The 26,353-nt window shown below is 36.9% G+C and overlaps 3 protein-coding genes across 4 annotated transcripts; 1 reads left to right on the forward strand and 2 right to left on the reverse strand.

Annotated features, from left to right (window-relative positions):
- Positions 1-2,616: 2,616 nt before the first annotated feature.
- On the reverse strand, positions 2,617-4,861 carry LOC147411872 (uncharacterized). 2 transcript variants are annotated; one of them, XM_086453318.1, is made up of 4 exons: positions 4,356-4,861; positions 4,148-4,262; positions 3,933-4,047; positions 2,617-3,735 (listed from the first exon to the last, which is right to left on the reverse strand). In XM_086453318.1, exons 1-4 carry the CDS (start codon positions 4,454-4,456, stop codon positions 3,218-3,220), a joined length of 849 nt encoding a protein of 282 aa, XP_086309444.1. In that variant the 5' UTR covers positions 4,457-4,861; the 3' UTR covers positions 2,617-3,217. The 2 variants fall into 2 exon arrangements, with proteins under 2 accessions (XP_086309444.1, XP_086309440.1); XM_086453314.1 differs by having other exon boundaries at positions 2,617-3,759; positions 4,356-4,852.
- Positions 4,862-10,767: 5,906 nt separating this feature from the next.
- LOC147411873 (BTB/POZ domain-containing protein POB1-like) lies at positions 10,768-19,273 on the reverse strand. Its single transcript, XM_086453321.1, is given in 7 exon segments — positions 10,768-11,361; positions 11,364-11,788; positions 12,033-12,312; positions 12,864-12,927; positions 13,004-13,122; positions 13,872-13,997; positions 18,781-19,273. Coding segments are annotated over 7 exon segments (1,659 nt in total). The 5' UTR covers positions 19,040-19,273; the 3' UTR covers positions 10,768-10,975.
- A 4,100-nt stretch (positions 19,274-23,373) lies between these two features.
- LOC147411874 (glycosyltransferase BC10-like) lies at positions 23,374-24,834 on the forward strand. The gene is made up of 2 exons (XM_086453330.1): positions 23,374-23,696; positions 23,735-24,834. Exons 1-2 carry the CDS (start codon positions 23,553-23,555, stop codon positions 24,734-24,736), a joined length of 1,146 nt encoding a protein of 381 aa, XP_086309456.1. The 5' UTR covers positions 23,374-23,552; the 3' UTR covers positions 24,737-24,834.
- Positions 24,835-26,353: the final 1,519 nt, after the last annotated feature.

The following is a 26,353-nucleotide window of genomic DNA, read 5'->3' on the forward strand; positions in this document are numbered from 1 at the left end:
TTTCATACATTTTTGTTTTTTTGTTTTTGTTTTTGTGTGTCTATATCCTCATGTGGTGTATTAAATATTATTTCAGCTATTGGTTTGTTATAAAGAAAAAGTTGGTGGTGACTCTATCTCCACCTAGCCTTCAAACATTCATATAATGAATGTCGGCAAAGATATTATTGCTTTCTTAATAAACTAAGCTCAGAATAAGCAATCAGTTTGCTTTAGAATAATCTGTTATTTTTTCCAACATGGACCCTTAGAGCTTAAAAAACTTAGTACCAGAAATTAGGCAGTTTTTCTATAGAGAAGGTTTTCCCCTAAATTTTCATCACATTTTTCTGCCCTGAAATACAACTAATGACGAAAAAGCATTGCAACAAAACATTCTACGGTCTCCAGGAGATCTAAAACTTAAGCCAGACCAAACAGTCTAGAGCAACTTCAACAGATAAAAAGTGAATGGGGTTGATAGGGAAAAACAAACAAAAAGTTGTCTAATTTGGATTGTCAGAACAACTAATTTGGTAGATTAGTTGGGAGATTACTCAATTGGAGTCCGCTGCATGGTGGGTTCCAATTCCCTTGCATGTACATTAGCGCACAATGCCAATGTCCAGAAGGCAGAAACTCCTGTTTATCTCATAATAAAACCCAAGAGATCATCTCCCCTGCCTCAGACATGCATGAAGACTATCATCACTCTTACAAGACCCCAACAACCAGAAAATATCACTGAACAGGTAAGGTTTAATAAGGCCTTCCATGTTCTTTCCTTCCCAAGTTCTTTTGAACAAAATTGCAAAAACTAAGTCAGACATGAGGCCTGTAAGTAGACAACTATGAAGAAGAAAGTCTATTCTAAGGGGTAGCGAGGAATTGGGTATTGGAAATTCTAGATGAGATTCAAGAGGAGAGGAGAGGGTGGTGGGGGTGGGTATTTGACTATTATGCATTTCTTTTAGAGTAATTTGAGATATCCCTTTGCGTTTTGGTGAAAATTAGAGTCTCCTACCAAATGTCCTAGATTTTCGCCCAAAAAATCTAGTCTCCATCCTCTGCAAAGAAAATGGATTTTTTGAAAGAAAGACCAAGTGTTTTTTCGCAACAGGTTGAATAGGTTAAAAGAAAAAAAATGAACTCTAGAGGTTGAAAAAAATGTAACCTATTCTATTTTATTTTTGGAGTGGGAGTGGGAGGAGGAGAGGAAGGGCAATCAACAATACTTGACAAGGGGTTGAAGACAATGGCATTTCGGTTACTTATGAAAGACCGAAGTCAAGGGGGGTATGTTATCAGTTTGAAAACCTGGGAAGTAATTTTCACCAAAACCCAGAGGTACCTTGAAATTACCCTTTCTTTTACAATCAAAGTCAGAGCTTTGCCAGTGTCACAGGACAACAATCCAAGAACCATCTAAAGGAATCATGCCATAGAACACCAACGATCGAACGAAGTATAGTTTAAAATGAAGTTAATTTTAATGTATCAAGGGCATGGAAAATACTCAGGAAGGAACTGATTCCATTACTTGAACTACTGGATAGAAGTACAGAACAAACCACCTTGCTCTGTCATACATAGATGATACTCCAATTCAAAGATGGAACTTACTTCACGATTCAACCTACATCATTCCAAAAAGTCTCTACCACCTCCCTTGGCCAAATCTTGAGTAGCCAATTGAACACCCCTAGATCTCAACACAAATGTCCCTCATTTGGGTAGCCACTATTAGATTCCAAGCTGCTCCAAACTAATACATAATAAACCATTAGTACATATATTTTGCTAGGCTATCGTGATTTTACTGGTCAGAAATTAGGTGGGTTTTGAACCCAGGTTGCGGTATCAACATTCACAGACTAACCAACTTAGAAATTTGGTGCCTTCTAATACATGATAAACCTATTATTATAGCTCATCAATCATCTTACCGCATACAATATTTAACTAAACTAAAATTACTGGTAGAGTTGCAAATCTACGTCGCATGGCCTCTTCATATAGGTAAAGTACCATAGACACTGAGAGCGGACTGCAGAGCAGCGCTTACAAACCTTTTCTTGTTTCCTTATGACAAGAATGATTAACATTTATCATAGAGCTCTTCACTTTTTAGATGAAATTTTCTATCGCAAATACAACAATAAATACCGTAAATCAATTGCCTAAAGGTATATGAATATGACACAAAAAAGTCATAAGATACCCAATCACATAATCCATTATTGTCCGCAATGTTATATAAAAAAATTACTTTTTATTTATTTAAAATATAATGCCAAGTCCATGAATCCTATTTTCAAGTTTATCAGAATCAGAAACTTCTATACATGCAACAAAACTGCAGAATACTAATTTTTGAGACTAGTTTCAGTGAATTTCATAAGGTGGTGACTTCAATCATCTCTGAAGTTTTACTGTGAAATACAATTAGCATCTCATGTATACATCACATATATCTCATGACGTATTGTATGGCCTGAGCTGTTTTTAATTGGAGGCAGTTAAAGGTGTAAGATTCAGCCCATTTCTCAGAAGCTTTAGGTTCCACACAAAATAATGTAATCATAAATCAATTTAAAATGTGGAGATAACTTCAAAACTGATTCTCCATATAAGCTACTTGAAAGGCACTTGATCTAAATAAAAATTGGAGAAGACCAGGCTTTTACACTAGACATTCTTGATAGGTTGCAACTTGCAACTTGTCATTCTTGATAAGACACAGCAGTACAAGAAGCTAAAAGATACATCTTTAGTCCATCTCAAGAGTGGAAAGAATATAGATATATATAAGAATCTCTACTGATCCGGCTTCTTCATTCTACTAAAACAAATGTTTTGCGAAAATTTTGGCTTCTGGGAAAAATGCCCACCTACAACAAGGTCACTACTGGGTACTTTGCGCTTTCTACTCGATCCCTCAGAGTTAAGACCTTGACCCTCAGAACTCCTTTTACTTGAACAGGACTCCAATGGGTCATCAACATTGTCCCTAGGAAAGAAACAGAACTCGTTGTCTATTCGTAGAGACAGGTCACAAGACTTGCTCCCCTCTTGAGAACTGCTTGACCCAACGTCTTCAACCTCACGGTGCCATCTGGTTCCTGCATTTGAATATGGAGCTGAAATCGTGCCTAACCGCAATGATAGGTCACACTTAATCTCGGGAGGGTTTTCAAATGTGGCACTTAAATCCCCCGAATCATGCTATTTGAAGCATTTACAGCCTCATCACGAGGGAAGAGGTCTTGCAAGAAACTCTTCTCAGTGGGTTCCACAGAAAATTGAACGTGAGGCGTACCGAGAGAGGCCGCATTAGAAATTGAGGCTGGGGAACTTGAAAACCAAATTGGGGCTCTGTAGTTTGTTGGAGTTTACCGTAATATAAGGGATAAACACGAGCCAAGTTTGATGAGGGGTGAGCTTCAATTGGAAAGATTGGGTTATTATTGCCAGGTGGAGGGAAGTTCTCGGACGAAAAAGGGAATTCATGAGGCGTAGTAGTGGGGTTATTTGCGTGGGTGATTGGAGTGCAAGATTCCGAACCCAAGTAGTACGGCATGAACTTTGGACTGGATGTTGGATTGCTGGAATGGTGAGGTAGAAAATGGGAGGACCCTCCCTGGGTCACATTGTCTGGAACCTGTGAAGGTGGCGGCACCGAAGTGGGTTCTTGTGTGTTGGGACTCAGGTAACATCTATGATTATTGTTCCTTTGACTCCTTGATGCACTTCTTGCTGTGCAACCCAGAATTAGAGCAGCTGAGCAAAATATGGAAACACAGATAATATTATTGTTTTTTAAAATTATCTGTGATTTTAAACGCTTTAAGCCTAAACCCATAGATAAATTCCCAAAATAACAACAACCCAGATTGCAGAATCTTAAATTAGAATCAAAGATAAAGAAAAATCAAGAACGGAGAAATGGGTACCTTCGATACAAGGCTGTAGAAGCTCTCCCGTTTCGGTGGTTTCTTCTCTTCGTATTATTGTGTTAATGGCGTCGTTGGTTCGGTCCCAGAGGGTTTCAACATCCATGTACTCCGCCTAAGCAAGAAATCAACCCAAAAAAATGATGAAAATTTGAAGACCTAAGAAACCAAAACAAAGACCCAATAGTGTTAAAGGTGAAATAAAACAAGAGAACCTCGGAATTGGCTTTGGAGTACATAATTTCTTCAGCTTTCAACACAACAACAGGGAGTTTCTCTTTCCATTCTTTGTTTTTCTTAGTTGCAGAGCTATGAATTTCATGGACGACCCTAATCAAACAGATGGCGGACATTAAGAGAAGGAAATAAAAGAGAAGCCAGCAGAGACATAGAAAGCAAAAGAAATAAAGAAGGGAATGAGACCTGAAAATCTCTCGAATGAGAGAACCTCTCATAGGTTGGTGTCTATCGCTGTGCCAAGCTCTTCTTACACACTCATAAGGCCTTGGGCCTGGTCTCGGCATCTTCAACAACAGCTCAAAATAGAAGAGATGAAGAGAGACAGAGAACAGTTGAAAGAGAGAACAAAACTCTATAATGGACTGTATTTCCTCTTCTATCCCCCCCTTCAATCCCCAATTCGAAGTGGGGTTCTCTATTTATTCAATTTAGCCCCAGAGAGAGAGAGAGAGATGGGTAAGTGTGGGGTCAGACCAACCCATCAAGAAGGCTTAAATAATTGAGTGAAGGACACTGGAAAAACTAAAAGCCGACCCCAACTCAACCCCATTCTCACACCCCACCAACTTCTCTCTCTCTCTCTTGAGAGAGGTAACATCTCTATCTTTTCTTTCTTGCTCTCACTCAGACAACATCTCTATCTCTAACCATACGTACATATGTGGAAGGATTGATTGCTGTTATGTCACTGTCGGTGGGATCAAAGAAACCCCAACCTCAATTATGAGATGGTTGCAGATATAGGTGTTTGATTAAAGCTTTTTTTTTTTTTTTTTTCATATATTTTAATTATTGTTGGTGGATTAGTGGATATGGTGGTGGTGCTTATTCTACATGTTATTATCAACACAAAGTACCATAGCTAAAGTGGGGGAAATGGGAAAAAACCATTCTTAAAAGATAGTGAAAGAAACCCACACCCCCAATTGCCTTAGGCCTTGTTTGGATGCTCCTCATTATTTGGATTTGCCGTCAATGGATTGGGTGCGATCTGGGATCAATCTAATAAGGATTGGAACAAACCAAGATTCGATCTAGTAAGCAAGAAATCAAACTCTTATCGAGTCGGACTAAATGCAGTTTGAATATTTGATATACAATTATGCCATATTACACATCAACAATGCACATTTCCTCAAGCATTTTCTTAGGGATTTAATTCTTTCTTTTGTTATTTTTTTTTAATTGATAACGGGGATGTTTGGACTTACGTACTAGGGGGGATGGATGAGCCAGGCTTGGAACCAAGGTATATGGGACCCTCCCTCGAACATGTGCAACACTCTTGCAGGTGACCCCGAGGAAATATTGCTCATATTGGGTATCAAACACACTACCTATGGATTCTCACCGCTTATTGGATTCAAAATTGCCATTGAACCATCATCTCTGGGATTTCTATTTTGTTGTTATTTATTTCATCTATCCATTTAGATGAAAACAGGTGGTTAGAGAAATTTTTTCATCAAAATTGATATTCCTAGAACTCTATAGGAAAGAGTTTCACAATTGTGAACCTGTTTTAATTTCTTAGAGAAGACAAGATTAAGTGCTCCTTTACTTTCTTAAATCAACTTGTTAGCTTGAGAAGTTTCTCTGACATTTACAAATATTTGGGTCTCTACTTTGCTAGGAGATTTAGATATAGAAAGGTGTAACTATGTTTACAACTTCAAACTCTGGAGAAAGCTACAATTAATGTTAATGACTAATTGAATTAGGCTAAAGCTATTTTTGATAACCTTCTTGTGATCTCAATTTTTTATTCTACCAATGATCTTGTTCTTGTTATTCTAAATGGGGTACTCAAAGATTATAATTATCTTTATATCATGTAACCTCCAAACTAGATTCTATTAGATTGGATGAAATTAATGAATTTTTTCTCGAGTCAAGAAATGTGCATTGAAAATAACACGCGCAGTAAGAGAGCTAACACATGCATCCGCAAACCTACATTCTGGTTCTTTGAATGGCTCTTCTTCTACTCACCCTCCACGTAAAATTTGTAACAAAACTAGTCACACTGTGTTCAATGATTATTATTGCATGGATTACTCATTCCAAGGAAATAATCTTCGAGCAAAGTTAGCCGAGACATGGTTACCTCAAACATTTAATGGAACCTAGCTTAATGACATTGGTGATTATAATTATGTTACTAATGATTTGGCCAATCTGTCTCCTTTGTATGGGGGTGCATCAATTTTGATTGGACTTTGGACAAGTTTGATTTGGGTTGGATTTCAGTCCTTTTTTTAATTGGGTTTACAGTTAGTTGTCATTTAGTTTTACGGTCTATGAATTGAGATTGACTCTAGATTCCAAACAAGGATAAGGTATGAACCTAATTGTAGCATACGGGAGTCTAGTGACGGGATTTGAAAGGTGACAAGAATTGGTCCCACCTGCCTACAAGTTGGTCTCTTTCTCAGTTCATCAATCGATTTTGGGTCCATACAATTCATTTAAACCTGTAAATTACAAAATAGAATGGTAAATATGTGCAAACATAATAAAAATGTGTTGAAGATTCAAAATCAGGGGACATGGGAAGCAATTATGGATAAAAAATGAGGGCTACATGCCATTTTAGCAACCTGTTGTTGCTAGAACAGGCATGCCCGCTCGGCCACACTTGTTGGAAGTACAATTTGGGGGCACATGCACACACACACACTCTCGCCCACAATCACTATCAAAGCTAAAACAACATTAAATCACCTTTTAAGTAGTTTGATCTGATTTTAACATGATTAATCATAAATAAAATAAAATAAACATATTTATAAAATGTGATGCACACAAATCAAAACACATCCTAAATATGTTCCTAATTTGCAACTAACTAAAACATAAAAAACATATGGAAAATACTCAAATATACTCAATTGGCGTGAAAAATGCACTTAACCATAGATTTTTCCTTGTGTATCTCGAGGAAATCTAGACAAGGAAAACACTCTATGATTCTATGCATATGCCACATCGATTGAATATGTTTATGTTTTTTTTTTTTAAAGTCAATTTATCACAACTCATAAAATAAAATAAAATAAAAAAAGAGGGAGGGGGAGGAAAGAAAAACATTCTAAAACAGGGAATAGGCTTGGCCGTCTAGCCCCACGACCAGGCCTATAGAAAATATTAAGCTATTTTCTAACCTTGTAAAAGGGGTATTTATAAGATTAAGTATTCACTCTAAAGATTTTGAACCTCAAATAAAAACTGGTTTGTGAAATTACCAATCCATTATGTTAAGAATTAATATTATAGGTTTTCTTAACCAGAGGGGTAGGTTAAATGGTAATTTTGACCAATAAGTTGTTAATGCTTGTAGGTTGTGAGTTTGATACCTAGTATGAGCATTAATTCCATAGGGGCTACCCACTCTCACTTACCTAGTGTATGATGTGCCTAAGACTAGTTTTTGGCCAAGACCATGGTCTATGGACTAAGTAAAGCTCAGATACACCCAATTCGCTGTCTATAGGGTTACTCGGTTATCAAAAAAAAAAAAAACAGTATAGTGCTTTTATGGTAAAATCACACGATATAATAGAAAAACCCTATTAGTGTTTATTTATATGATAATGATGTGGTAATATCATTAAACTTTTTCATAAAATTGTGTATCCCAAGGGAATCATGTATCTCGAGACGTACAGATCTATGATTCCCAAATTTGTCATGTCAGGAGAATCAATTAAGTGTGTCACATGGGGTAATTAGATTATCACAACTCTTTATTTAACTTAGGTGGAAGTTGTGGGGACCTAGGAGTGTTTTAGTGGGTTTAAAAAGCTATTTGGATCACCTTAAGTGAAAAGTAGGGTTTGGGTCCAAAAAGCAAGGAAAGAAAATAGATTGGGATTATGATAGTTGCAGGATAAGGCGGTCCATGCACAGCAAACCCTAGCCCTAGCCCTAGCCCTTGCTTCTACTTCTCCCTCATGTGATCTCTATTCAATTATTTAGATGCTTTTGAGTCAGTGTGAGTACCGAGTAGGTAGAAACATTTGTGATTTTTGAAATTTATAGGACAGAATTAACAAATTTACCCTTATAACAACAAAAAAACAAAAACAATTTGAATAAAAATTAGAGGAATACTCGGCCCACGCTCCTCTACTTTTGAGGACACTTGGCCCTTTTATATTCTGATAAATATTTTAGATACCCCTTTGTTTGATATGCATTTTGACCTCAGTCTTCTTTTAAAGACTAATTGAAATGACTTAAAACAAGTCATCTCCAACATCTTGGATAAAAGGATTCTCTTAGTGACTAATGAAATCACATAGAAAACCTTGATTTTTCTTTCTCAAATAAGTCATCTTTTAACATCTTGAATAAAATGATGATGATGATATTGTTTTTCATTAGTTTATAAGAGAAGACCAAGATCAATGGGGTCGTGCTATCAAATTGAAAACATAAAGAGAAATCTCAAATATTTGAAAAAGCATGAAGGGGTATCTAAAATATTTTTACCAAAATATAAAGGGACCCCCAATGTTCTCCAAAGAGAGGAGAGTGAGGGCTTCCTTAGGAGCGTGGTGGGACTAGCACTCCTAAGGAGAAAATAAAATGAAGGGAACCAATTTTACAAGTTACCTAGAAAATAATTATCTTGACTAGGCATGAAGGAGCCAAGGCAAGTACATTGGATGGTATGATGCCCTACATGACTTATATGGTGGAGTCCACACCTACTCCATAGTTTTTCAATAAAAAAAACAGGACAACTTGTAAAAGAATTAGAGTAAAGGTACTCCCTCTCATCACCTTAATCTCACATGTGAATATCATTTTAGACCATCCAAATTATACACGTGTTCAAGCCGATTAAGTGGTACTTTGTGTAAGCCAATGCATCCGACCCTACCCAACAGCAGGACAGACCAAGGTAGAGACATCTAACCTGGCTGGTAGGATAGGAAATATTAGTGGAGACTTGGCCTGCCTGATAGGGCAGGCCTGGTCTAAGTATTTGCGTAATCCTGATTTACACATATCAAGTTTTGATATCTCGGAGGAGATCTTCCCTAGAATCAAGGAGGAGATCTCAGAGATCCCAATTCTGTTTAGGATCCTTACAGTTCGGGGATACATCATGATCACATCTGGATTAAAAGGGAAACCTTGATTCAAGGGAATATCTATAAATAGAGAGATTAACAAAGGAAATAAGATCTTTTTGATCGATCTAAGAGAAAAAGAGTCTCTGTTCTTATTGTTCTTCTACAATTCTAACTTTAATGTCGGAGGGTCATTGGTAGGTACCATACTGGTGCTAACAAAAAGAATGAGGGAGCAACTTTGGTTGAGTAGACTAGAATCTATCAAGTCATTGCCAGATTTCTCCTCTACAATAATGATAAAATGTATTGGTTTTTACTAATTGAGCATGAGAATTTTTCATGTTGGAAATTACTTGATGTGCAATTTCTATCCATATGGGAAGCCTGGGAGGGAGGGATGGACTCATTTTAAATCCTAACCAAGGGAATGGCCAAATTTACTAGTAGTAGTATTTTCTTCCAAGGTGATACTTGCCCAACCCTTCACTATCGCCATCACCATGGAGAAATCCAAAGCCTACTTGTAATGATCGTGGAGGGGTCATCATTGATTTCTAATGGGATATGGTAGATCATAGAATAAGATTGAGACAAAAATTATAATGAGATTACCAGCATGGCCACCTAAATGTACAGTTTTTTTCCCTCACAAGTATATGCATTATCCCACAAACCACACATATCAAGTAAGCCGAGATAAAATCATATGGGTGGCCACTGAGGAGGTTTGAACTCAAGACCTCTTTCTTTATTTAATTGAATGCATAATGTGGAAGGTCAAATTTGTAAGTCTTGGGATTGCAACACGTGTCACCTTGTTGATCATGAGGGTTGACAATAAAAGAGTGTACCAAGTTTGAAGGTCAAGGGATGGAGGCTTAGAGATCGGGGGTAGGTTGGGGGGGAATTCTCTCAAACGGAGTGCCAGTGAAGATCACATCAAATCCTTGATTTCTAGTGATTTAGGGTTTTGTAAAGAAGGAAGGTGCTAAATAAAAGAAACCCAAGAATGAGGGGATTCCTAAAAAATTACAATTGTTAAATTGATGGTAAGGATACATCTGGAAACGTCTACCATTATCAATATCAGTACACCAATACCATGGCGCGCGAGGCACGTAATCTTTATCACAAAAACTATGTTGAAATATTTTCTGGAACTTAGGCATCAAAGGCCCTATGATGCATGCACCACCAGGAGGATTTCAAGCATCAAGAGAAGATCCAGTCAGGAATTGCAGATCTCGAGGTAATGCAAATGTTTGTCCCCACACACATTATGTTAGGTTAGCCATCACAGCACATCATCAATCAGAAAGCACCATGATCTTCGCATGAAAAAAAAAAAAAATTGACACTAGTGGGAAATGCTTGGCACAATTTAACTTGCTTGAATGAGCAACCCTTAACACTACAAAAGCCATTTAACTTGCTTGAATGAGCAACCCTTAACACTACAAAGCCATGTATCATCAAGGCATAAATTATGTTTAAAGCACCAATTCAAGAAATGGAACTGAAAACCCCACCATCCATGTTAAAATGGTTCCAAATATGATTTTCATAGAAATAACAAAATTAAAAACTTGCAAAGCTTTGATTACTCCCTCCCTCCCTCCCCTCTTCCAACCCAAAACAACAGCCTGTTGTAGCTGATATTCTTTTTACGATCTAAACCCTACAAATATACATGCGAGATCAATCCAAAGTAGTTGAGATTCAGTGTTTAATGGTTAACTCTGCCCTGAGATGGAGGATGCCGTTGATAAAGAAGAGGCTATCGTCAGCCATGAAGGATGTCCATTGGGTTGCAAACAGATTCCTGTAACCAACTGCCTTCCCACCTGTGAACGTGTAGTTCCCCTTGTACTTGCTCACGAACTCTTCGTTTGGCTTCGACCTTGCAGCGAACTCGTAGTCCACAGCAAAACTTACCGAACCTTTCTCTTGCATCCCCAAAAACAGTCCAAAACAGTGGAACAAACTCTGCTGGTCCATGTTGCAGTGGGCAGAAAGAAAGAACCCTTGTCCACCGAGGTGGAAAGCTTGCGAATAGACTCGCCCTGATGGGTAAAGGTTTGCACACTCCTCCTTCTTAAGGTCCAGTACACTATACACTGCTGCCGGGGCAACTCAAATTCCACGACTTTCACAGGGCGGTACTTGTATGCTCGCTCCACAAAGCGGCGGTTGGTGGTTGCAGAATCCTCAGCAGCCAAGAGGCGTTGCCTATGCGGGGCCTCGGCTTTGAAGAAAAGAGCCTCGAGGACGACCTTGGATGATAGTTCATGGTCGAAGTCATTGCAGGAGAGGACCTTCTTTAGCTTCCGACAGGTCATGTAAGGGAAACGGATAAGACGGCCAAGGCGCGTGCCTAGAACCTCACGCCTATCTTCTAGTTTTGGGAAATGGGTCCGTGCCCACTTCAGCACCAAGTCGTATACAGCATCCTCTGATGCCACTTGAACATCATCACTCGACAGAATTGCTTCAAGCCCAGCGAGGGGTAAGTTCAATACCGCATCCTGACACCTGGGGTTTAAAGATAAGAGGTAAAAATCATCAATACGCCTCTCCCATACAAAAAAAACAATATGATAGCTCAACTACAAAGGAATGTGATAGCTCATTTACCATAGAAGTGATTCCCATACAAAGTATGACCAATAAAGAGGTTACTAAAGATCAGGGGAAACCTTAAACTCTTCATAAAAAACATGGTAGAATGAAAAGTGGTACAGAAAGAAAATAGAAATTCGTTTAACAGAAAACTGACTTGGTTATGTCCTTGTAAAGTGCAGCAAGGTACTGCTTAGCTGCATCCATCAATGGCTGAACAGCTTCAGCCATTACCACACTGGAAGGAAGCTCCAGATAGAGCAATGCAGAATCGGGTGTCATGGGCAAATTACGAAGAAGTCGGCTGCAGTATCTCATGCACGAAGCGACCTCAAACTTGTCAGCAGCCATCAGCACATCCAGCAAAGCGGGAGCAGTGGTTGTCGTCAAGGTATTGCTGTACATAAAATTCAGGAGGTCCATGAGCGCAGCTTCCTCTGTTCCAGGGAAAGGAAGAACAAGTGTGGTGGTGTGGTTACTTTGACGTGCTGAGTAAGTATTGTTTATTTAAAATAGTAAACCCATTAATGCAAATAGTTGTATGGCCAAAATCTAAATACATGTTCAGCTAGTGAATTCAAACTTGGACCTTCAATTGACTCATTAAATGGCCAGGCTGATCATTCCAGCTTGACTGCTTGTATCAGTCAGCCATTCTAAATGAGTTTATTTAACAATAATAAAAAGAATATGCAAATGAGGAAAACTTGAGAATCAATTCGTTAACATCCCTATATCCTAGTGCCCCCATCCCCCCCCCCCCCCCCCCCAAAACCTGTTTTCTCCTCTCCCTCCTCCAACCCCACGAGTAGTCTAGCAAGAAAACCTCCATAACCCACCAAAGGTCAGTTGACAGTCTGGATAGTTCAACCATCCTGGTTTAGAAAACTTTCAACTATCATGCAGTAAATCAACCACTAGAAGAAAAATGCATCATATAAAAAAGAAAAGGAAAAAAATTGCAAACAAAACAAGGGTGTGTGTATACCAGAGGCATTGATTCGTAAAGTTACATGTCGCTGCTCTGATTCTCTCATCCCATTTGAGAAGAGCTACAAAATAGAACACAGGGCAATGAATACCTTAGGCCAGCTCAGAACATCAATTCAGCAGCATTGCTATGTTTACCTTATAGAAGAATGGACTCTTTGCAGCTAAAATTGGAGAGCTGATGTGTATAGTCTTAACTCTGACGACTGTAGAACAGTCCATGCAGGAAAAATCATCGCCAAGTGTGGCTTCGTCACCTGCAAAATAACAAGCACACTCTTGAAATTAGTTAAATAGCTGACTAAATAGTAAAGGAAATAAAGCACCATCATTAACCAATGTGGGCTTTCGAATCCACTTGAGCAGTAAGCGGTATAATTTGTGCCTCGTTTTCAACAAAGAGATCAGCGGACAGGTTCCCCCAAGCCTTTTGGGAGGGTGTGGGGTAGCATCTCAATTTGTGCTCTGAATCTGAATCGTGAAATTCAAATTCTAAAGGTGGCTCATCAGAATCAGATATATGCATATCTATATTTCCATCTATCGGCAGAAGAAAAATGCAAAGATTTTTCTACTGCTAGACAGATGTAGACAATTTCCACCAAGAGTTTGTAACAACAACAAAAATAAAAAATTGACAGTAAGCAAATCCTACAACATATGACATACTATACGGAGATGCTTCAAGACAACAAGTCGTAGAGGGACATCCATTCTTAGGTTCCAGGAGTACAAACAACATGAAACACCAAACCAACTTATATCACTTCTGGATGTCTAATAGACACAGAAATATCACTTTCAGGCCAATGAAATGGGACACCTAAACTTATCCCAAAAAAAAAAAGGGGGGGGGGGGGGGGGGGGGGGGGTCAAATATAGAGGCACATGTATGTTTACAATCTGTGAGATCCATTCTCATCACCTTGTTAACTGGTTTCTGGTGGAAAAAAGTTCACACAAAAAGAGATAAATGTACCAACTAAACTGGAAGGCATTAAAGCACCTGAATGTGATTCTTCAATCATTGCCACCACTTCCTCATCTTGATTTTCATAGATCACACACTCCTCAGTATCAGGCTGGCTGTTGTTCAAATTAAGCTCCTCACGGTACACAAACAACTCTGTTACTAAGAACAACAGCAATTGGTAGAATAATCAGAAAAGAAGAAATATTCAATTAGCTATTGAATATAAAGTATGTGTTATAAAGCAGGCTTCGGCATATATAATCAAAGTACGTCAATCCTTATCCATAGCAATTAAAGAAAGAAACTAGCAAGTATATCCATATTTCAAGTCTACAATCATAAAGCCTAAGTTCTGTATCCTAGGTTCCACAAGGGCTTCAAACTCTTAATAGATTAGCTTAGACACTTTAGCCCACCATCAAATTCTGATCAGTGGCCATTTAGTAAGGACTGCAACCATTCTTGCTAATCTTCCTTTCCCAAAATATTAACAAACAATCACCGCAAACCCCAAGAACATCCGTCCTCCATCCGTCCTCCATTTATTCCCCCAAGTTTCCTTGAACAATGACAGACAGATGGTCACAGATTACTACTTCCCCAAACATCATAGCACATAAAGATAAGGATATGTTTTACACTACCCACGAAACTGAAGTAAATGGTCACTCCTAAATGATGAATTTTTCCCTAAGAACCTGATATAAAACATTCAATCATTCACACAAATTAAAGAATTGAGTGTCATGGTATTCAGCATCTAGACCTATACATATCATTTTCCAAGGGTACAAAGCAATACATAGGGTGAAAATTATAAAAAAAAAAATCATAATTTATTTCCATGTATTGAATGATATGGTTTGCGTGCAATAATATATCTTTTTTTTGCTTTCACCAATATACATGCAATGATAACCATATCAACATTGTATGGCGAACAAAGGTACTTAAAGGCAACTCCAACACCTGTTGGTAGGACAATTTCCCATATCATTGCATTGGGAAAGTTGGACAATAAAGGCACGAATGCACACCATATCATTCACTAACCATGTCACTGCAGTGTACGTGCTGAGACAGGATGAGGTATCTGATGTAGAACATATTACTCTTGAGAATAGAATTTTCATGACCGAGTCAACCTATCCAGGTCTGGCCGAGTCAATTCAGGTTACTTTATTTTTTATTTTTTTGTAAGTATAACAATTTTATAAAAGGGGAAAATACAAAGGAGGCCGAGATAGCCCCCAAGGACAAACCCAAAAAAAACAAAAAAATGAAGGAAAAAACACGAAACAACAACAACGCTACGAGTTACATAAACTCTCCAATGCACACCGTTTGCAATGGAACCCTGCAGAAGTCTTTGTTCAACTTAGCCCACAAAAATAACAACCCAGGATCTCCATATGCACACCGTTTGCAAATTGTTTTCCTTACCCTTGAACACCCTGTTATTTATTTCTTTTCAAAGACCCCAAGCAATGGGCGAAGGAAGGATAGCTTACAAATACCTTTTTTTATGGGAGAATATGTTATAAGTCTATCCTTCTATCATCATGAAGAAGTTTTTGGGGAAAACCCAACTCATATGAAACAAAGATGGGAAAGAAGACCAAATACCTCAAGAGAAAAAAACAATGAATAAGAGTATGATCCACAAATTCCCCATTACTCAAACAAAGAAGACAATAATTAAGAGTAATCCAACAACGAGAAATCAAATTATACAAGGTGAGGATCCTCCCTAAGGAGGCGAGCCAAAGAAAAATATTTTAAGAGGGGCAATAGGAGACCAAATCAGATGTTCTGGAAAAAGATTAACCAACCTTGGAAGGACTTTGTCAAAAGAACGAACAATGAACTCCTATCCTTGATCTTGACCCATTCCCTTCTATCCATATCGCTCTCCTTACTTGTACTTCATTCGAGAGATTTAGAAGCATGGTTTTACAACACGTTTGAAACCAAGACGTATCACCTCATTCGGTTCGGTAATCAAGCATGGACTAGACGGACGAGTCAATCTATCGGACGAGATTTAAAACCCCACATTTATTTTTTTCCTTGTTGAACGAGAGGTCTCAAATGTATTGAAAAACTCATTCGAGAAGACTCGGTCTCGTTCACGGACAAGGCATCAAAACGAATTTTAAAACCATATTTAGAAGAGATGTTACCTCAATTATCTCCCAAGTCTCAATCATTGAAATTTCTCCTAAATCCCAAATCCCAAATCCCAAGAAGTAGTTGGTCTCATTATGAATCAAACAATGCTTTATTGAGCAATTTTTTTTCAAAGAACAAGTGTACAATGATGGGTATTGAGTTGATAAGCCGAATTCCCACACCACCTATCTTCCCAAAATCTCACCTTATATCCTATACCCGCTCTAAAACTGATCTCTCTCTCAAAATTATTCACATCCGTAAAGCTTTCATTTAGAATAAGAGTCAAGTTAGTAGTGTACTTCTCGACAATGCTAAACTGATTTCTTATAATATTGCAGTCATAGGAAACCCACTCGAAGAGTTTTTAATAAAAATGGAGTAAAGCTGCGTAATGCCATAATTGAGAATCATTATTCAAGCCGTGTTGTGGCTATCTTTGTGGATGATTTGGAACACTACGGACGTATGAGGGATATTGCAATGAAGAAATTAATAACAACAAACATACCACAAATTCCCACAAAGAATTTGGAAACAATTTGATGATGCAAACAGTCGATACTAATCTCAATCAAAGACACAGAGAAGATGAGTGCAAGGATTAACGGAAGGTAGTAGAAATACAAAAGAATGTGATGTACATGTTCGAAATAGATATCGAGAAAAACAAGGATAGCTAGGACATAGTATGCCATTATGATCGATGATGTCAAATGTGGTCGCATATGCTATTTTCAACGTGAAAATCACACATGCTACAATTGCATACCCCAAATTATGATATCTGCCAATATGCAATACATATTTTTGTGTGTGATGGCATATTTTTCTGCATGTTTTTCAAAAAAAAAATTAATAATAATCTTGCAGCATAGACCACCGCATATGTGAGGTGCAAAATCGCAGATGCGAACAACATGCGTTGGTCACACATGATCGCATATCTTATTTAACAACATTGATCATGATACTTCCCCACTTTAGATGTACTTCTTTCAAACTATTGCTTGTTTATCAATTGAATCTATTGATTCAAATTGATTTTGTGTGTTCCTTTAAACACAATCTTTTAATTCTTTTTTAAAAATCTACTGATTCACACGCTCTTGCTACGTCAGTATCCTTCACTAATCATGTGACTACTTTGTGGCTTCACCTTCCTCAACAAAACATGCAAGGCTATACAACAATATGGCTCCTGTAGGCACCAAAATTTTGAGGAGGCCTTTACAAATTTTATCCCTAATTTTATAATGGGCCTCAAATCCAAATTGAGTCCATTAAATGGGAACGTGCCTCTTACAAGCCTGGATTTTGGGCTTTCGCAGATAAAGTCCGTGACCTAAGCAAATTCAAGTGATCCACACATTAAGCATTGGGCCTTACACCCAAACAAATGAGTTCGGCCCAATAATAATCCATAAAATCCATAAAATTGGATTTGGACAAATGTAGCCTTTTAAATAAATCAGTTAAACCTTCTTAAGTTGAGGGTATAATTGGAAAGCTAAATTACCTTTAAGTCTATAAATACAAGAACCTCTCTCATTGAGAGGGGATCTGGATCACTTTCTCTCAGAAGACAGAAGCTCTCCCTCTAGAGAAGAAGAAGCTCTCAAGCCCTCCTCCAAGACAAAGCAGGTTCTTCAGAGATCCGGACTCCGACTAAAGAGAAGATCAAGCATAAAGCCCTTCTCCGGAAGCCAAGAAAACCTTCTCAACCGATAAAGCGCGAAGCCCCGGAGAGAAGAAAATCTACAGAAGCCTCTACAGAGATCAAGCACAAAGAAAAAGCCACCGTCCAAGCAACCTTCTCAGCCGATAAAGCGCGAAGCACGGAGAGAAGAAAAGCTACATACATACATCATCACTATTCTTTGTACTTGACTGTTAATCAGAGGAAAACACTGAGATCTGTATCCACATTTCATCAAAATCAATAAAATCATTTGCGATCTTTATTTCACGAATCTCGAGATAGATCCGTTTGAAATTTATTGTCGACAGCTCCATTCGTTAGGACTATATAATTTTGAATTGAATTGAAGTTTCTCTCCCCCCAAAACCTTATATTGTCTGGACCACCCACCTTTTGGGGAGCGTCCGCAAGGGTTGGGAAACCATGGGGGGGCCGAAACAGAGACCACACACCAAGGGAGATAAATCGGAGCTTGTCGGATGCCCTCTACCACATGCTTTTTTGTCGAAGTATTTAGGTGTTCCACAATTGGGTTTAGCAGTAAATAGTATCACAGAAGAAAGAAAAAAATAAATACAATTTGAGGTTGCAAGGAATCCAATCTTGAATTGGGTTTTTTTTTTTACTCATTAACTGCAGTCTTTACGGATCAAAGATTCATGAAATAAGAAGTGACATGTCGTTGTGTGTGTGTTAGGGGTCATTGAGCTCTGTGTATGTTGGGGGGTCATTGAGATCCTTGAAACATTCACGGCAGCAGGAACGCTCTTGTAATTAAAAATGAATTATTATTATATGAGAAAAATAAAAAAGAGATCTTGAATACGGCTGAGATTTCCGAGTTGTGCAGTTTCATATATATCAACCAAAACTATACAAATAATAATCATCCATCTTGAACAGAAAACTAAGTCAAAGGGAGAATTTCGATCCTTCAACGAGAGAATTATCCCACGTTCAAGACAAATTAAGATGAAAGAACACAAACCCTAACTCACAAGATTCAAAAGCTAATAACAGAAAAAAAAATTTTAAAAAAAAAAAAAAAAAAGGAAAAAATTAACCGACCATTCTCCTTCTTGATATCTGCCCTCCTTCGCTTCCGATTCCTGGCCCAATCAGCGATGCTAGTGCAACCTTCACCATCAGATTTGTTCTCGGGCAACCCAGCCAAGATCTCGATCCGAAGAACTCGATCAGAGAAATTTTTGTCATTAAAAGCGAAACCGAAATCTCCATCAGAAGAAACCCCCTCATTTCCACCATGAGCGAAATCAGAATCCATGATTTTTCGAGGATCAAAGAGATCTAAATTCGATTCCTTCATTCTCCTCTCTGCAACTATCGCACGAACAAAAATAAAGAGAAACCGATACCCTAACCCAACTCCTAACCGTAGATAATAGTTGCAGGAAGATTTAAACCACACAACAAATCCCTATTTGTTGGATTGTCTCTGTGACCGAAACGTCGGAAATCTGAGTCCTATTTATGATTTAATGTCCGGAAGCAATGGAACGCAATAAATAGAAAAAAAAAAAAAAAATCTGGTGAAAATTTTGTTTTAGGATATTATTTTTGGGAGATTACTTAATGGAAACAAATATATGATTTAATCTCTACGTACCGTTTCCTTTTGGGGCATTTTATATAATAAAAAAAAAAAACTTTAAAGTGCCTAAAATACCCTTATTTAGTTTCTTTTATTTAAGTTTAACATACTCGTCGATGTATTAAAATTATAGAGGTCAATTTTATAATAAATTAATCTCAATCATGATCCCATCATTAAATTAATCAATAAAAAAATAATTATAAAAAAAAAGAACAAATAATTTTTTTACGTGATTCAGAAAATATGTATATGTTCACGAGTTCGAGGAATCATTCCATTATAAATTTGAATTTGTTACATGACCTTCTCTCATTGGTCTCCTCCCTTTCTCCTCATCGTTTAGTCTTTTAAATATAAAATTCCTAAAACATAGGAAATAAATCATAATTCTAATTAAATTATCATTAATTTTTTTTAAATATTTTATTAAAATTAATAATTATCTAAAAATAAAGAATTCTCTTAAATTAAAATTTTTTATTAGATAAAGTCTTTTTCAAATGATGTAACATACCCACCTCGAAACGTGTATTGATGGTACGAATGAGCGGTTTAGATGGTGGAGGATTTTATCCTTCTACAAAATATTAATTAAAGGATTTTTAAAGATTATAAAGTAAGAAGAATATATTGTAATTATAAAAATTAATCAATGTGATGATAAAAGCCATGTAATTGCATGTTTCATTATCTTGACCAAAATGACACTAATAATATTAGGTTTGAAAGTGAAAGTGAGAGATTTTTTTTGTTAGTCATAATTGGGTGTCAACCACTCCTACTCTACCTCATCTCATTATAACACTAAAGACCAATAAAATACTTGTGGTGCCATTTTATTGTTATTATACAAAGATTTTGAATATTTCATGTAGATTTATATTGTGGCAAATTTGTTACTTTTTAAAAGCAATACATTTATTGACTTAATATATTTAAAAAGACTTTTGTACGCTATTGACATGAGAAAGGCACATAATCATAGATATTATGCTTGTGTATCTTGAAGAAAAAAAATCTATGGTTTTGTGCCTTTGACATGTCAGACACATATATAGACTATGTACATTTATCACAATTCATTTAAAAATAGTGATTTCATAAATCTTCGTAAAATACCAAAATGCATGTAGAACAATAGTCGAATGAACACTAAGATCAAAGGTAATTTGAAATAATATTGGAGTTGAATTTCATTGTTTTAAAAAAGAAGGTCGCGAATGAATTGCTTTTAAACAAAAATAATAATAATCAACTCATTGCTTTTGAAAATTATGAATCCACTATCTTATTATTTTGTTTAAAAGCCGTGAATTCGAACTCAAATTTTAATCATAATGAAACTTTAGGTCCAAGTGTCTATTTGGTTGTTATATTTATGCATTGAGTCCAACTAGCTTTACTAAGTTAGTAAGGATTTTATCACCCTCACTAAGGCTAGTCGGACTCAATGCATAAATACAACAACCAAATAGTCGAACTAGTCTTACTAAGTTATATTTATGCATTGAGTCCTTCGGCTCAATGTGTACTTTGAAAAAAAAAAAAAAATTATTTTTCACTTTTGAATTTCACTTGTAAGTTTGGGAGTTACGTGAAAGTTCAATATCCATCCATTTTCAAAACCTTGGATCAAGCTCAAAAGAAATTTACTTTCAATTTATTTTTTCTTTTTTAATATGAATTTTTCAAATAAACTTAGAGGGATGTCGTGTTGGATTGCTAATGTGGTAAATCATATGAGCAAAACGACCCTTAGGAAGGTTTAAAATCTTACTAAATTATAAGGAAATATTTCATTTATGCATTTGGGATATTTTTAGATAAATGTCACTCTTGAAAGGGATGGATTTCTCACTTTTACAAAGAAGATAATTTTTCATTGTTTAAAACAAATAAAGTAATGAATTCACAACTTTTGCAAAGTAGAAATTTTGTCATTTTTGATAGTGACAATTTCTCCATTATAGGGATATTTAAAGTGTAATGATTTTCTAACTCAACTCTAACACAACAACTCAAAAATTCATTGGGGTGGCATGTGCAAGAACCTTATATTTTTTCTCTCGACACATCCTATAAACATGTGCAATTGTGTATCTTGATTGAGGGAAAAAATCCACAATTCTTACATAGTCGGTGAGTTTTTGAGTTATTCTGTTAGATTGAACTAGAAAATTGGCACTCTATTTTAAAATATCTAAAATGCATATAATAGTGAAACGGATACAATCCATGCTTAAATCTTCATGATGATGAGTATGTCATTCTGCATTCATCATCACAAATCGTCTAAATGTATTGCAATAATGATTGATCTTAGTGGCACAAAAACACTCTTGACTAGTTATATTTTTATAACAAAATTAATATATATAAAAAAAAAAAATACTAAATATATGGATATGCTAGAGTTTGCATGAGCCTACGGCACATGCATCCTCTCTATTGTTTATGGGGTTAAAGAGAAAAAACAATAAATTTGGAAGAGTATTATTGAAAAAGGGTGAAGAAGAAAATAAAAGTAGAAAGTTGTTAGGGGTGTTTTTGGAAAGGGTAGAAAATAAAATATAAAAAAAATTATGGGTAATCTTGAGAAGGGGAAGAAAAGAGAAAACAAAAGAAAAAATAACAACCATCATTAAGATACGTTGTTTAAGCATAAAACTTGAGATAAAGGAGTGGAGTTCACAATGTGTTTTAATTATATAGATAACTTATCTTGATTTTAACTTGATCCATAAGTCATTATTATCATTTTCTCATTTATTTTTTCTTAAAGTCATGTGATGAAAAACCTATCTCGAGGAGACACGAGTTCTTTCCATTTTATTTTAATGATACGATTTCTCTTTGTGAAAAGCCTGCATTGACATCCTTCCAACTCATTCATCCATGGTTGAGTGTGGATTGGATCAACTCCTTATCTAATGGGTTTCTAAAATTCGAGGAGGCGTGAGTGGAAGTAGATCCTATGTAACCTAATTTTCACTTTCTGTAGCTAGTTTCAATGGATGAAGGTGTGCCACATCATCAAGATGGTTATAAAAATGGTCTCTTTTATTTTTATTTTCTACGACGGACGATGCCACTAACTTCTTAAAGCATTATATCTTGCCCAAATCCTCGGGTACATTCAATTCTCCCGCACATATCAGATAAGTTGGGATAAATCTCTGGGAGTGGCCAATGAAGAGGTTTGAATTCAAGACCTCTCCTTTCCCGGAAGAAGAACAAGGGCATTTTTCTTGCTCACTCAAACTTCATCATGTGCACCAGTAGTTAGAGAGTTGAAATAGAAATAAATCCTTTTGTTTTAGCTTGGATTGAGAAGTGGAGCATCTGATGAACAAAATCCAAATGACCAACAATAAGATTGAAAAACCTGAAGTACATCCCATAGCTTATTAGGTTTCCGAAAGGAAACGTCATAGTCAAAGATCTCATTTTTATTAGTGTCTCTTCTAATGCATTTGAACCTTCGATCTTCAAAATCTATTATTCCCCACTTCCATTGCTTTGCAAAGCCTATCAGAATGGTTGTTTTTAGCATTCTAATCTTGAGGATTGAGAGTTGACAAATCTAAAATGGCTTTCGATAAAAATGTTTCATTTTTAACTATGATTTTTTGCTAAAGTTCGTGAATTTCAGCTTACATGTTGATTTATTTTAATTTTAATTTTGTTTGATCGACTTGAAATCTAGGGCATCTTGAAAAAAATTGAAACGTTTCTAGAACGCCACAGTCATGAAAAAGATTATGATTTTCATCTTCTATTTAATTAAAGTAGAACAAATTTGGAGGGTGACTATATGCATCAAAATAATATTAATGAGGTGATGTGGAGGTATGAATATAAAGCATTTATGATTTTATCCACACATCCACATCTGCTTGGACATGGACAGTCACTTCAGCATTTTCCTAATATTAAACCATCTGTCGATTTTTATAAGTAAAATTTGTGTGCAAATAGAAGTTCTTTAGCGTTAATAAAGAAACACCATTTTTTCCTTTCAAGAGATTAAATTAGAATGTGAGATTGAGAATATCTTTGATATTAAAAAACTCCATTTTACAGCATAATTAAACCACCAAAAAGCTAAACTCTGCCGTCTTTTTACCCAACAAACCAACCCCACCTCCACTTTACTCTCTCTCTCTCTCTCTGTGGACTCTAGAGTGAGAACTGTGGCCGAGGAGAAGCAGACGAACAACACACCATGATCTCTCCAACCCCCTTTTCTCTTTGTTGTGCTCTCCTCCTCTGCGTCCCTCTAGCTTTCTTCTTCACCTCCACCACAACCGTTACCACCACCACCGCCACCACCACCAACAGAAACAATAACCCTCAAAAAATCATTTTCGTACCCACACAGAATCAGAGTAAAAAACTCAAAAACAGCAACAAAATCAACATCTCCTCTCATCCACCACCACACTGTATCTACCCGACGATGACGATTCTCTCTTCCGAGTCGCCTCACGAGTCAACTCAAACCCATCACCCCTTCATTCCCCAAAGAAACTCGCCTTTATGTTCCTCACCACAACTCCTCTCCCTTTCGCCCCACTTTGGGAACTCTACTTCCCTAAACCCAATAAAAATCACCCAAATCTCTTCAACATCTACATCCACGCCGACCCTAACACCACTCTTCCATCTGACCCACCTTTCTCCGGTGTATTTTCCGGCCGTGTCATACCATCCAAACCCACCCAACGCTTCACCCCAACTCTCATCTCCGCCGTTCGCCGTCTCCTCGCACACGCCCTCCTCCACGATCCCTCAAACTACATGTTCGCTCTCCTCTCTCCCACGTGCATCCCTCTCCACTCCTTCAATTTCACTTATAAAACCCTAACTCGATCCAAGAAGAGTTTCATCGAGATTCTCAAAAACGAACCGGGCGATTACGACCGTTGGATCGCGCGTGGACCATCTGCTATGCTCCCTGAAGTACCGTTTCGAACCTTCCGTGTCGGCTCGCAATTCTTCGTTTTGACACGTCGACACGCGAGGTTGGTAGTGAGAGACAAACGTCTTTGGTCTAAGTTCAAGCTTCCGTGTGTGCGAGACGAGGTGTGTTACCCTGAAGAGCATTACTTCCCTACTTTGTTAAGCATGCGAGATCCACGTGCGTGCGTGCCAGCTACGCTAACACATGTTGATTGGACTGGAAGATGGGATGGTCATCCTCGCACGTACGAAGCATCAGAGGTGGGACCTGAATTGATCTACTCGCTTAGGAGAGATACGCCAAGGTACGGCGACGTTTGTGGTGTGAACGTGTCTGATTCGTCGGTACGACAGCGACACGACCCGTTTCTGTTTGCTAGGAAATTCGATCCGGATTCTCTACAGCCGTTGATGGAGATTGTTAATGACGTTATCTTCAGAGATTGAAAGGGCAATGTTGTAATTTTGATACCAATCTTCTCTTTTTCTTTTCATCATCCACATTATAGAAAAGACATACGAGCAAAAGCAGACTCGTTTTTTTTCGTTCTTATCTAGTTTGGGAAACTCGTGACTCTGAGCGAGTTGACTCTCTCTATTTTTTTTTAAATTTTTTTTCCGTTTTGGTTTCTTTAAAAAAAAAAAAAAACTGAAAACGAGTTCGAACTTTTATTCACGAGTTTTACGATTTGGGTTTCAAGTTCAAGTTACACACGTGAGAGGTAAAACTCTTGTCGCAAAGAAACGTGCGACGCCTACTTCATCTATACACGTGTCCTCGTCACAGAAAATCTCAACAAATGAGATCACGCAAAAAAAATCGGTGCAGGTCCCGACTCTGTGTACATTACACATCTACGTGGCATATTTTTGTTGGAATTTAAACACATCGGTCTGCGTGCACGGCTTGTTTAAGAGCCTTAAGTGTTTCAAACTCCAACAAGAGCATGCCATGTAGACACTGTACCTTTATTATAGAAACGGGACACCGTATTGTATCCTAAATTAAAAATACAATTCTTTAACCTCTCTTATAGATCTACTTATTTATTTATCTGGGAAAGAATGTTTTTTATGTTAATTTTTAAATATATTTTATTTTAAATATAACTATAATATCACGTTACAATTCATGTGTAAGAGGACATATTCGTAATTCAGCAACATGTCCATTTAGATTTTTTTAATAGTTCTAGAGCATAAAATGGATCAGCTTGAACCAATATTCAAGTGATTTGAAAATTGAATTAATTCAAGTGATTTTCTCGTACCGCCTCTAACATAAGCTCCCCTACCCCTCCATCATAGAATTGTAATCATTTGCGTTGTGATATGCAGACCCTTAAATTTTTTCTTGTGTATCCTAAGGCAAGTGATCTACGATTCTGTGATGGGGGTGTATGTTGTAAGGGATGTCAGATTATCACGACTCTTTTTATTCCTTTATAGGAAAGTGAAATTACTAGTTAGTAATTTATTGGTGGGTTTCACATTAAAGTCGTGGTATCAACCTTCACATACTTTAAACTTTAACCAACTAAACTAGTTGACACCTTCACGCGACATATAAATTAAAAGTTAAAATTATATTATTATTGACTCATCTTATTGTAATACACCATGTTCAATATAGGATCTCACTCTCAATGATCAAACAAAACTTGACTTTGAGTAAAATGGAGAAACATAATTCAATTAACTTAACACATATCTTTGGGATAAGACTTTGTTATTGACACTGATTTGTGAGTGAGTCCATTTTAACTCACCCCAGTAAGTTGGATTATACTGAAAAAGATATCTAAGAACACTTGATTTATTCTTAAAGAATTATAGCTAATTCTAGGCTCTAATATTATTAAACATAGACACCATCATCTTGGCAAGGTGGTACCTATCCTTTTTTTGTTTATTTTTGGAGTAAGTGAAATTGTAATCAATTATTTATTAGTTAAGATTGACTTTTTGTTACCCATCAATTGATACTTCTTGTAATGATTTTATCATTTTGATAATGAAAAGATAACAGGTAACTGGGGGGGGGGGGGGGGGCATATCAAATAA

The sequence above is a fragment of the Akebia trifoliata genome, chromosome 1 (genome assembly GCF_017979445.1).
Source record: "Akebia trifoliata isolate Shusen 1 chromosome 1, ASM1797944v1, whole genome shotgun sequence".
Taxonomy (NCBI): domain Eukaryota; kingdom Viridiplantae; phylum Streptophyta; class Magnoliopsida; order Ranunculales; family Lardizabalaceae; genus Akebia; species Akebia trifoliata.

Coding starts and splice junctions, on each gene's coding strand:
- LOC147411872 (XM_086453314.1), bottom strand. CDS start 4,456: ATGCCGAGACCAGGCCCAAGGCCTTATGAGTGTGTAAGAAGAGCTTGG. Junction 4,263..4,355: donor CTCATTCGAGAGATTTTCAG/GTCTCATTCCCT, acceptor CTGTTTGATTAG/GGTCGTCCATGAAATTCATA. Junction 3,760..3,932: donor TCTACAGCCTTGTATCGAAG/GTACCCATTTCT, acceptor TATTTTGCTCAG/CTGCTCTAATTCTGGGTTGC.
- LOC147411874 (XM_086453330.1), top strand. CDS start 23,553: ATGATCTCTCCAACCCCCTTTTCTCTTTGTTGTGCTCTCCTCCTCTGC. Junction 23,697..23,734: donor ACCCTCAAAAAATCATTTTC/GTACCCACACAG, acceptor ACTCAAAAACAG/CAACAAAATCAACATCTCCT.